Source organism: Tursiops truncatus, chromosome 1 (assembly GCF_011762595.2).
Source record: "Tursiops truncatus isolate mTurTru1 chromosome 1, mTurTru1.mat.Y, whole genome shotgun sequence".
Classification (NCBI taxonomy): Eukaryota; Metazoa; Chordata; class Mammalia; order Artiodactyla; family Delphinidae; genus Tursiops; species Tursiops truncatus.
Window position 1 is genome coordinate 183,507,624 of NC_047034.1, and position 17,615 is coordinate 183,525,238.

Consider the following 17,615-nt stretch of genomic DNA (forward strand, 5'->3'; position numbering starts at 1 on the left):
CACTGACCCCGTGAGGGAGGGCACTGGACTCCCCAGGACACGAGATCACCAGCACCAGAGGACGGGGTTCCAGGTGGCCCAGCTCTGCGCCGCCACGTGGGCCCTGGGCTCAGAGCCCCAGGACCCGCCCTAGGGAGCCCTGCACGTTGGAGGCTGAGCTTGGTGGGGGGCTGGGGGTGAGGCTCCCGTGCAGCAGCCAGAGGTGAGGTGAGCAGGGAGGCCAGACACGAGGGGCCTGGGAAGGTGGGGCAGGAGAGGGGCTCCCGCCACCCCGCCCGACTGGGGTCCCCACATTCCTCCGGTAGCGTGTGACCCCTGCACACCGCAGGCTCTACTCAGGGACAGCGGGCAATCAGGAGGGTGCATTGGGCAACCACAGGCCCATGCTGGGAATAAACCCCAGGGACACACGTGCCGGGGAGGCCCTTCAGGGCCTGCCTGCTGATGTGGTGGTCACCCAGGGGGCAGTGAGGAAAGAGGGGACCTGGGCAAGGCCGCACGGCCAGGACCCCTGACCGCCGGTGCAGCCGGTCAGGTGCGCGTGGCTGGGGCTCCTCGGGCAAGAGGGCTTCGGTCCTTCCGACCTCAGATGAGGGGTGCCGGTCCCGCCCCCCCGCCCCATCCTGCCTGTAGGGGGCTCCCCACGGGCTGCACTGGTTGTTTTGGGTGCCGGCACTGCTGACCCCACATTCCTCCCATCCCCCCATTCACTCAGCATCGGATTTCAGGAGGCACCTGTGTAGCCCTGAGCTTCCAGAACCTGTGAGTTGCCCTCCTCAGGCTGCCCCCCCATACATGCCTGCCACCCCCATACAGCTCTCTGGGGATGCCCTCACCCAGCTGGCCACATCCCCAGCCGGGCTGCCCCCCCACACCTGCCCACCCTGTCTACACTCACCCATGGGCCCCATGCCCGCACACACTCCAGCGCTCCATGTCAGGCAGGCTGATGGTGAGACGGCCCCTCCTCGTGACTCACGTGTGTTTCTCTAACTGCTAATGGGCTTGAAGGTGTCCCCACACGAGGTCTTCTGAAACATGATCATTTTCTCACTTTTTTGCTAGGATTCCTCTCCTTTCCTGTTAAATTGCAGAGTTCCTTGTATATCCCAGATAACAGTCCCTACGGATGGGCACATTCAATGATCTTCTCCAGTTCTGCCTATCCATTGATCAGAAATCCTGGTTTTTATAATCAAATGCATCCCTTGTTTGCCCGAGGGTTCGTGAGTTTGAGGTTGTGTCTAAGGCCTCCTTCCCCGTCTCTCCCAGGCCACCGGGTGTCACTGATGGGTTCTCCCTGGACCACCTGTCTTGCACGTGCTCTATACCGTAAGCCTGCTTCCCATCCCCATCCGGTTACTCCATCTGGCCCTGTCATCGCACACTAAACACACATGACTGTAAGGTCTGTGCCTGCAACCCGTCCCGTCCCTCTGCCTACATGTCGTTTCTGCCTGGTTTGTGTGACTGTCACCTTGCCATGTGCCCCAACATCTGGAAGAGCTAGCTCTCCTCTTCCCTCTTTTTTTAAATGTTTACCTCATTATTCACGACTTTTTCTCCCATGAATTTTAGAGTAAATTTGTCTAGTCCCTGTGAAACTCCAACTGTAATTTTGACTAGGATCGCATGGACCTTACAGATTAATTAGGAAGAGGCAATGTCTGTGTAACGTTGCTCTTGCGCCCAGGAAGGCAGAAGACCTCTCCACTGACCCATATCAGCACCCGCAGCCTTTACCTCAGTTTACAGTTCTCTCCATTCAGGTTGTGTATATTCTTGCCTGAGTTGATTCCTAGATACTCTATTTTCTTCCTTGCTATTGTGAATTCTCTTTCTCCTAATGGGTTATTGCTGGTATAGAGCAATATTATTGATTTTTTCATTAAAAAAATTGAGGTGCAATTTACCTGACATAAAGTTAACCATTTTAAAGCGCACGTTCCAGTGGCCGTCAGCACATTCACGATGTTGTGCATCCGCACCCCCTCTACATGCAGCTGCTTAACACTGTCACCGCCGCAAGGGAGCCCCGCACCCGTTACACAGCGACTCCCTGTTCTCCTTGGCAACCTCCAGTCTGCTTTCCGTTTCTACGGAGTTGCCTATTTTGGGTATTTCATAGAAATGGACTCATACAACGTGCGACTTTTGCCACTCGTCTGGCTTCATTCCTATACTATTGTTTTTTTATTTTGATAAAATACACCTAACATAAAATTTACTATTTAACCATTTTAAGTGCACAGCTCAGGGATATTGAGTACGTTCACGTTGTTATGCAACCGTCACCACCATCCACCTCCAGAACCTTTTCATCTTCCCAAATTGAAACTCTGTCCCCACTAAAAACTCACTCCCCCCCTCCCCCAGCCTTTGGTACCCACCCTCCTACTTCCAGTCTTCGAGTTTCACTCCTCCAGGGACCTCATATGAGTGGAATCATAATTGTTTGTCCCTTTGTGACTGGTTTATCTCACTCAGCCTAATGTTCTAATCAATACTATTGATTTTTTGTAGATTGGTCATTTATTCAGCAATCTTATTGGACTCTTATTCTACAGTTTTCCCATCTGTTCTACTGTTTTTTCTAGATAGATGATTGTATCTTCTGCAACTAATATTGATTTTTTATCTTTTCTTATAATCATATGCCTCATTTATTTTTCTTTCTTTATCATGTTGGCCATGATCTCCAGTCCTATGTTAGGCAGTATCCACTATATGGGCGCACCCTTGACCTCATCCAGATCTTAAAGAGAATGCATTGGAAGTTTCTCCAGTTAGTGTAAAGTTTGCTATGATGTTTTGATGTGTGAACTTTATCGTGTTAGTGAACTTCACTTTATTTATTCATTTATTTGTTTTTAAATTTATTTGGCTCCGCCGGGTCTTAGTTGCAGCGCGTGCAATCTAGTTCCCTGACCAGGGCTCAAACCCGGGCCTCCTGCATTGGGAGCGTGGAGTCTTAACTGCTGGACCACCAGGGAAGTCCCGAACTTCACTTTTTTTTTTTTTTTCCGAACTTCACTTTTAATGCAAGTTTTTTAAAAGGTGATTTTAAAAATCACTATTAGGTTTTGAAATTTATTTAAAGTTTTTCTGAATCAAATAAGGTAACCACATTTTCTCCTTTAATCTATTGAATTCCTGTTACAAGCCCATTTGGTCATGATGTACTAGTTTTACTACACTGTTGCATTTCATTAGTTACAGAGAGGATCTTGATGTTAAGAGACAAACCCTACAAGCCCCTTCACTGCAAGTCCGCACAGCAGGGCACACCTCACAGTGCTGCTTGACCTTCCTCAGCCCTGACCTCCCTTAGCCTTTGCTCATCTGTGGGAAGGTGTGCAAGGCACAGGAGTCAGGGGTGGCCCAAGACACAGCACACTGAGCACCAAGCTTCCAAACACGAGGAAGACTGCCTGCTGCCCACATTCTCTGTGCTGGGCGCCAGGGTCCAGCAGCGGACACAGTGGGCAGGTCCCTTCCCTGACATCCGGCTGCATCCTGAGGCCCCTTTGGAGCTAGAGGGACCATTGGTGGAGTCCTCACAGGGACTCAGGTGTTAGCTTGTAGGACGTGAATTCTACTGGCATTTAAGATGCTCACGCAGTTCTCAGACAGAGAATCCAGGCAAGGGGAGTAGAGACAGCATATCAGAAGACAAATCATCATATGCAGGGAAGAAGGAACACGTCTCATCATTTCCAATGGAAAACATGACAGGAAAAGAGCTTACTGTCCCAACATATAAGATATATGAGGGAATTCCCTGGCGGTCCAGTGTTTAGGGCTCCTTGCTCCCACGGCAGGGGGCGCGGGTTCAATCCCCGGTTGGGGAACTAAGATCCCACAAGGCATGTGGCTCGGCAAAAAAAAAAAAAAAAAAAAAAGATGTTTGAAGAACTGACACATTAGAATCCTCTGGCCTCAAGGTAACATCTTTTCACAAGGGAATCACCTCCAGGAAGCTGTGCTTAGGCAAGCATCTAGCACCAAGAATCAGAGAAACATGAGAAACAGCATCGAGAGGTGAATTTGGTTCAGACTCGTAACATTGCTGGGGGAGCCAGGGCACCACCAGAGAAACAGGTGAAGAGCACAAACCCAAGGGGTGCAGATGCAGGAGCTTGGGGGGTGTGCTTGCTCCTTTCACCCAGTTTGGGGGAAATTTATGTCCGGGGGAGCAGGAACTGGAAGGACCATTGGTGGAGCATGCGGTATCAGATCTGCGGGGAAACCACGCGTGTACGGGAGCTGGCGAAGGATGAGGCGCCCTCACCCGGGAAGGAGTGACAAGTGGCAGCAGCAGACAAAGACCAAGAGGGGCCCCGCTGCCCGGGGGCAGGTCTGAGTTTGGGGGTGCCCAGCAGGTCCAGGCCAGGGAGGGTGGGAGGGAGGCCACGGTGCTGGAACCATGACCACGACCCCCAACAGCGGGGGTCAGTGGTGTCCCTGGAACAAAGCACTGGGTCAGGGGGAGGGTCTGACCCCAGACAGGGGAGCCCGGGCCGCCCTGCACCAGGGCTGGTGTCAGAGCTGGACCCCATCAGCCTCCACGTGGTGACAGCCTCCCCACGTCCAGCTTTCTGTCCTGTGCCTCTGGGGCGATCACCTCTGCTTGCAGGGACAGCTCAGATGCCCAGAGTAGAAAAGGGCAGCGCTGACCATGAGGCTCTTTCAGCCCTTGGGGGCACCGGGAGACGGCTTCCCGTGTCCACCAGTGTGTGTGGTGGCAGGGCACTGATGGGCGGCCGGCAGGACCTCCTCGGAGCGTGTGCACATGTGTGCGTGTGCCCGTGTTGCCCCACCCACCACCGGGAAGTGACTGAGGACCAGGTCCAGCCCTGCTGAGGACACAGCCTGGCCCTCGGCTGGGAAGGTGCGCCTGGAGAGGCATGTCCAGGTCCAGGCCGTCAGAAGTTTAGGGGGCCTGGGGTCGGCCCAGGGTCAGAACCCTTAGAGTCCGAAGTCTGGCGAGCTCCCAGGCCCGTACCAGCCAGCGGGGCGCCCCCCTCCACCAGGCACCAGCCCGCTCGAGTCCCAGGGCCCAGGCAGGGGCCTGCAAGGCCAGAGTGGCAGCCGAGGGCTCTGGTGATGGAGAAGGCCTTGCCCGCGAGGCCCTGCGAGCTGGTTTCTGCAACTTCGGAAGGCCAACAGCCAGGCTCTCTCCCCAGGGTGAGAGGGATGCAGTGACGCAGCATCAGCTCCGCAGTGTTTCCTTCTGGGGTGAAATGTGGACTCGAGAAGCCCATGGGCTGGAACCTGCGACCACCCCCAGCTCTCTCTGAAGAGCGGTGAGCGCCGGGCCCTCCAGCCCGTGCAGGCGCTGGGCAGTGCAGCAGCCGGAGGCCAGGCCTTGGGACTGCAAGACAGAGCCGAGGCCGTGGGAGATGAGAAGAGAGCCAGCCGTGCCCAGCACTTCGCTGCCGCCAGAAACGCTCGACAAGTGCTGTTCTCCATGGCTCCCGCTGCGCGGTCCGCCCCAGGGTGGGGGGCTCGGTGGGCCCCTGGGTGGGAGGCACCGGCTCTTAAAAGTGGTTGGCAATTCCCGTGTTTAAGCAAGGGGCCCTTGGCAGTGAGCCAGGCAGTGGGAGGCAACTGCGGGGTGCCCACGGGCCCACTCACGCAGAAAGAGCTGGGGAGCCGCACCGCGGGCAGGAGATCACCGGCACGCGGCAGGGTTTTCCCTGGCGACCAAGCCAGTACTCATGGGGGAAGATGCGCTGGACTGTGGGAAGGAGCCGCCAGCAGCGCCACCCCACACGGAAGGCGCTGGCATCTCCGTACGCTTCCTTACAAACGTTTTCCTATGCACTGATGTAGGTAAATCCAAGTAAATAAATACTGGGTTAAAAACCCAATCACGCTCGTTCCATCCAAGGCCATGTTGTATCTCCTCACTCTGCCTTATGACGCCTCCCTGACGGGGCGTGGCGGCCGCACAGCCTAATGTCGGCACACTAGGCTTCATTGCGTTTCGCGGACACTGTGTCTCACAAATTGAAGGTGTGCGGCAACCCTGCGTTGTCAGGTGACAGCATTTCTTAGCAATAAAGTATTTTTAAATTAAGGTGTGCACGTTGGTTCTCTTAGACATAATGCTATTGCACACTTAATAAACTACAGTGCAGTGTAAATATAACTTATATGCTCTGGGAAAGCAAACACGTGATTCACTTTATTGTGACATTCGCCATGTTGGGTGGTCTGGAACGGAACCCACAGAGGTCGGCCTGTATTATCTGTGCATAACAAGTTGGTTTGGGGGGCACTGGGTGAGCGCCCTGCTGTCTGTTTCTGATCAGAATTCCAGGGATGAGCTCAGAGAGCCAGTGGCCTGGTAGGTGACTGCCCCACTGGTGTCCCCGGCTCACGTCCACTCTGCAGATGAGCCACAGGGAGGCCTCCTGGCTCCTCCCAGATCCAGTCAGAAGTAGGTGGAGAACCGGCCCCCAGGCTCTGCAGGCTGGCCGCATCCTGGGCCACATGGAAGGCCAGGCACTGTGGTCCCTTTGGTGTTGCTCCCCGGGGACACTGGGACCACGCTGCAGGCCAACACTCCAGGGTGGCCGGAGAGGGGGGCTTTCCCCAGTCAGAACTGTGGGGCCTCCCCGGCCCCCCTGGCCTGTGTCCCCCTCCTCCCCTCCCACCGCCCCCCTTGCTGTCCATCCTCACCAGCTGCACGCGTGTGCTCATGCCCCGGGGGCTGAGGGGCCCTGCCAGGATCTGCCACGGCCATGCTTCACATTTCTGCCTGGGACCCTGGGGCTCTCTTTCAGCTGGCGTCCAGCCCTTGACTGGGACAAGGCCCATCACTCCCTGGATGGCTCAGCTCTATGTGGACCGGGCTCTGTGGTGTGTGGCCCCTCTATGCACCTGACCGCAGGCCCAGCGCCCAGAGAGCAGAGGGGAACAGGGTCTGCCTGGGTGGCACCTGCACCTGCCCAGGAGATTCCTGGGGGTCGGTGAGGGGACCGAGGCTAGACCGAGGACACAGCCCCCGCCCAGCTTCTCCCTCCAGGGCACCCCGAGGGCCTGGGCAGGAGGTGTCCTAGCTGGAATCCAGGCGGAAGCCAGCTCTGGGCCCAGCCCTGCCCACGCTGCCGCTGTGGTCGGGAGAGACAGGCCACAGCCCCCTTCCTGGCCTTCGAGCCTGCCCGGCTGAGGCCCCTGCAGGACACGCCATACCCACCATGGCCCCTCCACGGTGAGCAAGGGCTGGAGGTGGTGCCGTCAGGAGCGGCCTGCAGCAGTCCCACTGCTGTACCCGAGCTCCGGGGCAAGGGCACCGTTCCACCCCCAGGCTGGGAGCTCTGCGACCTTCGGGCGTGTCTCCAGGCCTCGGCCCCCGCAGGGTACAGGCGCTTCCGGTCCCGCTACTGGGGCCTCAGTACACTGCGGCCGGGCACTGGGACACGTCCTGTGCGGGCTGCCCACGCCCCCTGCACTGGGGATGGACGTCCAAAGCCCTTCAAGCGTGGCCTCCTGCTGGGTGGGGCGTTGCTGTGGAGTGGCCCGAAGTCCCCAAGGTGCAGCCAGCTCGCCTCCCACGGCCCGGGCCCCCACGCCGATGACCCCTCTCCTCCCCGCCAGCCGGCCACTGCGGTTTACTCCTGTGCCTCTGCGGCTGTGAGAACCTTCCGTGGCCTTCGTCCCGGTGAGCCCTTAATTGCCAGATAAATATTTGCCCAGGGCGGGGCTTGGTGCTCAGGGTTAAGTGTTACATGGGCTGAAAGGCGGAGGCCCCCCGTGGCCGCCCTGGAGGGCCCGGGGGGCGTGGGGATGCTGGCCCGGCCGCGTTCCCAGCCACCCTGTCCAGATGGGAAGGCAGAGCTGACCCTGGCCCGGGGCAAAGGCCAGCCCAGGGACCGAGGAGGACAGAGGCAGGGGAAATCCTGGGAATGCGAGGTGCAAGGGAAGGCTCTGTCCACCCAGAGGTCAGCCAGGACGTGGCTGGTCCTGAGCAACGGGGGACGAGGCAGGAAAAGGCACTTCCAGACCAACCCCGCGTCAGTCAGGTGCTGCTGCGTAACAGGTGGCCCCAGCACGGTGCCTGGAAACAGCAGCGTCTCTGCCTTTCTGTGGCTGGGAACCCAGAGTGGCTGGTGTGGCACAAGGCTCCACGGGGAGGGTCCCGCCGCTGTCTGCGAGGGTGGCCGCAGCCGCCTGATGACCAGCCCTGGACGTGCCGCCTCCCTCTTCCTCACACTGCGTCCACTGAGCAGTGAGTCGGGAGTCGGAGGGGAGGGCTGCTCGGGGCCGTGGGATCCCGGGGCACTGGTCGGGATCAGTGCATCTGGTTTGTGTCCTGGAAGCCGCTTGCCCCTTGTGGGCGTTTGCTGTTTCTGCTGATGGGCTGGCGGTTGGTCGGTTAAGACTATAAAGTGGGAGGAGCTTTGAAAAGACACACATTTGGAGCCAACCTAACTCCTAGGAACGCCAGGCCGCGCGCAGCCGGCCCTGCGGCGGTTCCTGCCATCCTGGGAATCGTGGGGACACGTGTCCTCCACCAGGCTTTCCAAGCATTCAATCTGCTTTTCACGGGCACATGTGTGCACTCATCTTATGCGTTTGTCACTCTTTGCAGCAGCTCCGACGCAGTCCCAAGTCCCCACAGCAAGCCAGGGTCTGGGCTGATTTAGTGTCAGCTTGGCTGGGCCACGGGGAGCCCAGGTATGCGTCCAGACCTCGTCCCAGGCGTTTTTCCATGAGATTAACACAATCGGTGGGCAGAGGAAAGCAGATGGCCCTCCTGTGAGGGTGGGCCTTGTCTGATATGTCAAGGGCCTGAATGGAACAAGGAGGCCGGTCCTCCCCACTAAGGGGATGCCTCCAGCCTCTGGCCCAGAGCGACCCTGCGCTCTCGGGGCCTCCAGCTGGCCGACTGCACACCCCGGGGCTCTCGGCCTCCATGCCCGCCCTCATAATGAATCTCTGTCTGTCCACGTGCGTCCTGCTCGTCTCTTTCTGGAGACCCTGACTCGCGTGTCTGGGTGAATGGGCAGCTGTGGCCACGCGGGCTTCGGTGGGTGGGGGCAGCCTGGGTGTGGGTCAGGGAGGAGGTGTGCCACTGGGGGTCCCAGCGTCCAGGCCCAGGAACCGACCGGGACCCTCCCATGGCGAGGGCGAGGGGCTGTGTGATCGGATGGAAGGGGGGGTCTGAGGTCTGAGATGAGGTACAGGAACACGGCTGCAGGGGAAGGAACAGCCCCTCCAAGTCCCAGGGACGACACAGAAAATGAGGGCGGGGACCTGTGTGCTGGGCAGGCCTGAGAGCCCGAGTTTGCTGGGGCTGTCCCAGCGCTGCTCCCAGTTTTGGGGACCCCAGGCAGCCATGGGTGGGGGGTCTTCGGGTTCCTGGAACAGGGAGGCACTGGGTGGCGCTGGTCGAGGCGGGGTCCCCTTCTTCTCCCCCAGGGAACGGGGCTTCAGTGCCAGCCCAGGAGCGCACCCACACACATTTCTGCGCCTCCAGGAAAGGGTCCAGGCCCAGGCTGGCTCCCTGCCATCCGAGGGCCTGGGGCAGCTGAGGCGCTGGCCGCCGCCTGCTGCACAAGGGCGCCACCTGCAGGCTGGCTTGGGAACGCGCCATCCCCAGGGCCCCAGCCAGGGATGGTTGAGCCCCAGAGGCAGCCAGACCCAGGTCATCCCAGCCCAGCTCAGAGGTTTGCTAACAACAAGCAGGGGACTGGCCTCCCTGCTGGGCTGTGTCCCTGGAGCTCTGAGAAGATTCCAGCAAAGGTTAAACGTGCTCTTGGTCTTTCAGCCGTGAGCGAGGTGCACGTGGGGTCCAGAGGTCCGCTTGGCAAGCACGGCGTCCCGGAAGCCGGCACCCCCAAGGTGCTGTCCCCACCCAGCCCTTCACCAGGTGACCGGTGACTACACAGTCCCCAGGCGGTGAGGACCCTGGAATGTAAGCTCCGGGTGGAGTGTCTGGGCACCCAGCACGGCTTCCTGCTGCTCTTCAGATGACAGCCCCACCCAAAGGTCTGCGTGACATTTGCAGGCAGCCCACAACCCGGGGAAACCGGCCAGGTTGGGGAGGGCCGGGCGGGGGTTAGGGTTGTAAAGAGCAATTAAGGCCGCCTTCTAATTGCGGGCAATGAATTAGCTGATGATTGACCTCCCCCAGCATAAGGAAGAATTTATGCTTGAAAGAGCATAAGAGCTTGGGAAGCTCTGCTTGGGAAGAGCTAAGGACCTTCACCTGCTCTTCCCTGGGCTGTGCAGGTGCCCAGCGGGCGTGGGGAGTGGGGACAGGCCCGGGGGGCTCCGTGGGGCTGGGGGTCCTGAGCCTGCCCATGCCCGCCCAGGTCACATCACCTTCTGAGTACCTGCAGAGAACACTCTCTTACCGTGGGGGCGGGGGAGGGCAGCCCCCAGGGAACCCAGTGCAGAGCGGATAATTGCCTGCCCCGCCCTTCCAGGAGCGGGAAGCAGTGGGAGGCGAGCCTGGACACGCCTGCTCCCTGGGCGCCCGGGGTACCTCCTTCCTGGGTTGACGCAACAGAAATGCCCACAGGCGCTCTGGGCGACCCTGGCACAGCCAGAGGGTCCCCCCTTTCTGCAGCGGCAGGATGTGGAGTGGCTGGGAACCCTTTGTCTGAGCAGCCATCTTACAGGAAAAGCTGAGCATGAGAAAGGCCACCGGGTTTCAGGAGACGGGACAGAAACAAAGACCCTGAGACGGCCAAGTCCAGACGGGGGCAGAGAATCTACCCCGTTTCCCCGAGGGGAACGTCTTCCCAAAACCGTGGCGTTGCTCACCGTGTGCTTAGTTGTCATCTGGTCCCATGTGTGATCCCGGGAACACCCCGCAGTCAGGTGCAGAGTGGCCCCCGCAGGAGCCTTCCAGCTGCCCCCACCCACTGTCGTCTGTTCTCCACCTCCATAACTCTGTCATTTCAGGAATAAGCGTGCTTTTGAGACTGGCTTTTTTTCACCCAGCCAATGCCCGCAGCCCCCCTGGTGCAGGTGGTGCCCCACAGCTGGCTGACCTGCTCTGCCACCTGGGACACCTGGGTGGTTGCCAGGTTTGGGTTTTACAAACAAAGCCGCTGTGGACATCAGTTTTCGTCTCTCTGGAATAAATGCCCAGGAGTGCCACCGCCAGCATATGCGGTAGGTGATGTTCAGTTTATGAGAAACTGTCAGACAGCCTCCCAGGACCTGTTCCCTTTCACCCCCCACCAGCAATGCAACAGTGATCCGGGTCCTCTGCAGCCTTGACAGCACTCGGTGTTGTCACTATTTTTAATTTTAGCCATTCTGATGGGTGAGTGGTGGTACCTCATGTGGTTTTTTGTTTTTTGTGGTTTTTTTTGCGGTACACGGGCCTCTCACTGTTGTGGCCTCTCCCGCTGCGGAGCACAGGCTCCGGACGTGCAGGCTCAGCGGCCATGGCTCACGGGCCCAGCCGCTCCGCGGCATGTGGGATCCTCCCGGACCGGGGCACGAACCCATGTCCCCTGCATCTGCAGGCGGACTCCCAACCGCTGCGCCACCAGGGAAGGGAAGCCCCTCACGTGGTTTTAACTTGCGTTTCCCTGATGGCAAATGATGCTGAGCATCTTTACATCCGCTTACCTGCCATCTGTAGACCTTGTTCAATGAAATGTCCCTTCATGTCTCTTGCCCACCTTCTAATATTTTAAACTATTTACAAAGGTAATACATTCTATTTGTTTTTCTTTGTTTTTGGCCTCGCCACTTGGCTTGTGGGATCTTAGCTCCCCGGCCAGGTACTGAAGCTGGGCCCCGGCAGTGAAAATGCTGAGTCCTAACCACTGGACTGCTCGGGAATTCCCGACATTCTATTTCCTTTTCAACTTTATCTGAATCAACAAAATCCTCCAGATACCTGGAGGTATATAACTGCGAGATACCTATCTTAATTAAACTTATTGCAGGTTATTCCAAAACTTCTCTGAAATTTTCAACACTTACTTATATCAGTTTAGTAGGATTTCATCTTAAAGCAACAAGTGTAAATAATGTCCTCCCCTGAAGGATGATTTGGTGGCAAAGCTCACCATCTCAACAGGAGATGCACGACAAACACGAAACATGTACTGATTCCACTTCAACACACAAAAGTATCAGCGCCTGACTTTTTGTTTCTCCTAGCCCTCCCCACAGTGAATCAACCCCCCACCCTCAGCTGGGAAATCCCCACTCAGGGAACGTCTGCACACAGGCCCAGGCGGAAACCTCGACCGCGGAGATTTCTGCGGGACGCTGACTCACTCCAGGCGCTGACCCTGGCAGGTTTTGCTGGCAGCCGGCCTGCTTCCCACGTTGCTCCCTGTGGCCTGAAGGGGGCCTCCCCCCATGGGACTGCTCTAAGGGATTTGGCATTTCTGTGGTCCTTAAGACAGTAAATTTATTTTCCATCTTAGCCTGGAAATTCTTCAACCGGATGGGCTCCTAAGAGACGTCCTCATACTCCCCACCAACCTGATGGAACTGGGGCTGTGCAGCTCTTGGGGATCCTCAGAAGGCCCCAGAACAGCTCTCTCAGCCTCGTCTGGACCATACGGGGCCACCGCCCAGCAGCCACTCACCTGACACAGACTCTTCCTCACGTCCATGACGTGTCCCGCCCCTGCCCCCCACTGCTCCCCACGCCTTGCCAGGCCTCTCCCTGCCCTTGGAGGGGGCCAGGTAAGCCCCTGCCCGCCTTACAGAGCAGGGGCTGGCACTCAGGGAGCTGGCTGAGCCCTGACACTCCACACCACTGACGACATGGCCCTGGATGCCACTGCCGGGAGACAGGCCTGTGCGGGGGGGCGCTGGGGGCGAGTCCAACACGGCGCTGCCCAGAGCAAACACCTGACAGCTAACACTGGAAGCTGACCCAGGAAGCCAGCATAACTTTCACGTGTATTGCTGGGGAGGCGGGGAACCACAACACACACTCAGAGGGCTGTTTTCTCTGAGGAGCAGGAACTGGGAGTTTGGAAGGAAAGGGTGGAGCTGGAGATAAAAACAAAAACAGAAACAGACTTCTGCTCGTAGCCAGATGGCGTCACTGGGCCGATCACCCCTCCCCCAACCAGCTAAAACCCAGGCAAGATCCAGGAGACGACCGCCCACAAGGTATTGGACATCGGGTGACCAAGGACAGCGACCCCCAAGATGCAGGGCCCAGGGCCCCCCGAATCAGGAGATGGAGCTGATGGCCCAGAGGGCCCAGTGCGGCTGGAGTGCCCAGGACGGAGCCGCAGAGGGGCAGGCAGGGTGGGCAGGCGCAGGCGAGCACACGTGCACACTCGGACCCGCGGGGGCTGCGAGGGCTCTCAGATGGGCTGGCCTCAGGAGTGAGGAACAGTGAATGCTGCCCAGAATCTCCACAAAGCTCAAAAGAAAGATCCAAAAGGGTCAAACTCTTTCCAAGTAACTTTTGCGCATCCCAGAACAAAGCTCAACTACTGATGGAATACAAAATGCCCAGCACCAAGGTCAGTTCACATCTGGCAAGCAGCCGAAGATCGCCAAAGCCTGCTCCACATAAGTAGATAACTTCGCTAAAGAAATTGAAATGATGGTTAAAACCTTCTCACAAAGAGAATTCCAGGCCCAGATGGCTTCACTGGTAAAAAGTCTACCACACATTTAAGGAAGAGTCAAGACCAATTCTCTGCTACTTGGTCCGGAAAATTCAAGAGGAGGCTAACCCTAACCCTTCTATGAGGCCAACATGACCCTGATAACAAACAAAGGCCTTACAGGAAAACCACAGGCCGGTGTCCCTTGCAACACAGATGCAAAAATTCCTAGCAAATTAATTCTTAACTTGGAGAACCTTAGCAAATTGACACAGCAATATATAGAAAGGGTAACATATCATGACCAGATGGAACATAAGGTTGGTTTAACATTAGAGAATCAATGTAATTCACCACATGAACGGACTCTTCTCAATAGATTTTTTTTTTTGCGGTACGCGGGCCTCTCACTGTTGTGGCCTCTCCCGTTGCAGGGCACAGGCTCCGGATGCGCAGGCTCAGCAGCCATGGCTCACGGGCCCAGCGGCTCCGCGGCACGTGGGATCTTCCCGGACCGGGGCACAAACCTGTGTCCCCTGCATCGGCAGGCGGACTCTCAACCACTGCGCCACCAGGGAAGCCCTCTCAACAGATTTTTAAAAAAGCTTTTGACAAAACCCAACATCCATTCCCGGTTAAACCAAAACCAAAACCAAACAAACAGAAAAACCAAGTAGAAGTAGAAGAAACTTCCTCAGCTTAGTGAGATGGGGGTTCCCTGTGGGCCCACGGGTGTGAAGTATGGATGACACTTCCAAGCAGAGGTGTCGAGGGGACAGCGGGTTACAGGAGCCTTCAAGAAACTCCTACAAGGAAAGATAAAAGTTGCACATCATTTTATTGTTCATTTCAGAAACTTTAGGGGGAAAAAATGTAAACACGAGGCTTTCAATGGACCCCACGAAAAGATGCCTCAGATCCCTCGCCTTGCTGTGCCCCCGGCCTGGGGACCCTCGCCCGATCCGAAGCAAGCATCCTCCCCACCGCACGCCTGCCCTGACCCAGACTCCAGCCGCCGATGCGGACTCTGCAGGGAGCCAGTCGAGAACGCACGTGCTTTGTCCATCTGCAGGCTTCTTTGGCGGCATTTTCAGGAAACCCACGTTTGACAGGACTGAGAATCGCCGGAGCGAGAAGGTCACCCCTTGATAGTAAATGATCTGTTATTAACGGATGGCCTGACCTTAGGGGCACGTGGGGCTGAAGCAGGCGGCGAAGAACACTGTTTCCCCTGCCTTCAGAAAACCACCAAGAAAGTGGAAGTGGACTAAAGTCCAACGGAGCAATGATTCTGCAACAGGCACGGCGGGCGGGTGCGGGGCCCCTAGGCGGCAGAGATGCTGCTCTGCTGCCCAAGGATGTTTCTCAAACATCCCAGTGCAGGAACCGTGCAGGTTCCTCCCGACCGCACGGGCCCACGAGAGCTGTCACATTCCCAGGCACAATTTCGTCCTTGAGAGACTTTAACATCGCCATCAAGAGTCACACCATTGGGCTTCCCTGGTGGCGCAGTGGTTAAGAATCCGCCTGCCAATGCATGGGACACGGGTTCGAGCCCTGGTCCAGGAAGATCCCACATGCCGCGGAGCAACTAAGCCGGTGTGCCACAACTACTGAGCCTGCGCTCTACAGCCCGTGAGCCACAACTACTGAAGCCTGCACGCCTAGAGTCCCCCCCCACCCCCTCACCGCCACATCTCTGACAGACAGAAAAGCAGTGCCACGAGATCGCTCTTGGAGCCGACATCAGCTCCTCCCACGGAGGCCCCCGAGGGCCACCCTGGGATCAAGCCCCCGCCTCCAACTAAAGAAACTCAGCTACCGCTGTCCTTGGGAAGAGAAGACACAAATGTGACTTGTCCTTCTGCCCCAGTTCTCTTACTTGGAGAGTAGCCTCACATCGCAAGATGCTTTATTTCTGTTGAAAACTCTGGACATTCAAACTTGGGATGAACGTCCTGAGGCAGCTCCCAAGGGGAAGAGAACCCGTGGAATTCGGGCCGGATGGCCAGCTGGTGCAGAAGCCAACTGGGAGTCCAGGGGCCAGGCGTAGGCTGGTGCCAGCTGTCCTACAGCACTCCGTACACTGTAGACCCTGACCCTAACCTGCCCCGACTCTCACTCCGATGCCCCCACCGAGGCCGACGGGGTCCTGGCCCTTTGATCGCACACATGCGACCCCACGTGCTGAGAAGCGAGGAGAGTGCAGGACACAGAGCAGAGGCAGAGCCTGAGACCACAAGGCAGACGTCCTCCGGTGTCATCCTGTCGGGACAAACCAGCCTGGGACGCCAACAGTCCTGTCACCTAGACCCCATGGTCTTTGGGACTGACTGGGGAGCATTCCCAGCGCCTGGGAGGCACCACAAGGCCACGGGGTGGGAGCTTTCGTGGAAAGAACCACCAGTCCGACCAGCTTCACCAGTTCAAAGAAACCCGAGACCACGCGTCTTTCCCAGCCACCCCTCTTCATACTGAATGAGGAAGTTTGGGAGAGACGCGAAAAGCCCGTGTTACAGGCGTCCATGCGGACTGCAGTCTTCGGCGTGGGTGCCCGTTCCGATGCAGGCCTCTCTGCTCAGGCCCACCGGCCCAGACACTGCTCTCCGAGTAGCCGCCCTTAAGGAAAGTCGGCCCCCGCCCAACGGCACAGAAAGCACGACAAGGGGGGTGGTCGGTCTTACTCTCTTTTCTCCAAGCTCCTCGTCACAGCCTTCCCCAGAGGCAGCCTTGGTGCGGACCAGGCCCCGGGGATCCCACGTACCCCGACCCCACCCCGTGAGAAGGGCTCCGCCTGAGGTCCCGAAAGTGGCAGAGCTGGGCGAGGGGCAGTCCAGGAACAGCGTCCTTCCTGGGGAACCGCGCACAGAGGATGCAAACCCCACAGAGGCCTTTTCCCGGCCCCCCCCCCGTCCACCGCGCCCGAGCGCGGGCCGGGCCCCCGGGCGCCGGGAGCCCCCAGGCCGATTCCAGAGGCACAGCCGGAACCCTGTTCGCAGCGCGGCGCCGCCCTCCGGGACGCGGCTGTGTAACCCCGTGCTGTCTCCGGAATCGCTGCCCCGCCGGACACCGACGGGCAGCCTCGCCGACCGTCCACGAACAGCTGTCCGCCCGGCCAGCACAGGCCTCCCGTCGCTTCCGCTGCCCTATTCAGGGCCCTAGACTACACTTCCCAGGCCGCTCCGCGCGCGCTTGCAGATGTCGCGAGAACCCCGGCCTGGCACCTACATGGCGGGGGCGGGCTCTCGCGTGGACCGCCGGGAGGTGTAGTTTTGGGCTGGGAGCCACGCTCCCTGGTACCCAGGCTCGGGCTGCAGAGAGACTACAAGTCCCAGGGAGCGCAGCGCGACCGCCTGGAGGGCGGGGGGTACGAAAGAGGAACCCGAAGGGCGCGGGGGTGAGTGAGGGGCCGGGGGCGGGCGCGCGGGGAGAGGGCGGGGGGCTACCCTCGGGGTGCGGACCCCGGGCCGGGCGGTAATGGCGGGGCGGGGCGGAGGGCGCGGGGTCCGGCCGCCCTGCTCCTCCGCGCCCCCCGCCGCCCCGGCCGCGCGGGAGGGCCCGCAGGTGGATATCGCCCCCACAGTGTCCAGTGTGGTCCAGCAGGGTCTGTGTGCGTCGTCACCAGGACGATTTAATTGACGCTTTAGTTTCGGTTTAATTGAGACCGGGGTTCGGACGCGCGTATCACAGCGTTTCAAGGAGCAGCGTTCGAGCCAACGCAGCTCCTCGGTGCCCGAGCGCCAGGGTGGCCCTTTTGTCCTGTTTCCCGGGCCCCTGCGGGGCCGGGGGCAGAGCTGGGCCCCGTGCTTCTCTGCTCCTCCCCGCGCCTCCGCAGCAGGCTGTGTTAGCCAGAGTCTGAACGGCCACGGTGATCTCAGGAGCTCCTAGAAGGAAATCAAACCTGGGTTTTCCGGAAAGTTTCTCTTCCTGGCTCACGCTCACCCCACCCGGCCCTGGGCGCTCCTCCCAAAGGCGGAGCAGCCGCGGCTCGAGGGTGCTCAGCCCCGCACCCCTAGGGCGCCGCCCGCCCCTCCCTGCATCGCCCTGTGCCTCGAG

At 58.7% G+C, this 17,615-nt stretch overlaps 1 protein-coding gene across 34 annotated transcripts in view; it reads left to right on the plus strand.

The window, feature by feature from the left end:
- The first annotated feature begins 15,841 nt into the window (after positions 1 to 15,841).
- C1H1orf159 (chromosome 1 C1orf159 homolog) overlaps positions 15,842 to 17,615 on the plus strand; it is a 29,558-nt gene continuing 27,784 nt past the window's right edge. For 10 of the 34 annotated variants that reach the window (XR_012328700.1, XR_012328712.1, XM_073797898.1 and 7 more), the window contains exon 1: positions 15,843 to 16,956. Coding sequence is in view for 23 of the 34 variants with exons in the window: in XM_073797898.1 (XP_073653999.1) it covers positions 16,432 to 16,956 (525 nt within the window). In the remaining 11 variants the exon portion in view is untranslated. Of the gene's footprint in view, positions 16,957 to 17,009 lie in introns of those variants that run through there. The other 24 variants (XR_012328704.1, XR_012328705.1, XR_012328706.1 and 21 more) reach the window with 8 other exon arrangements.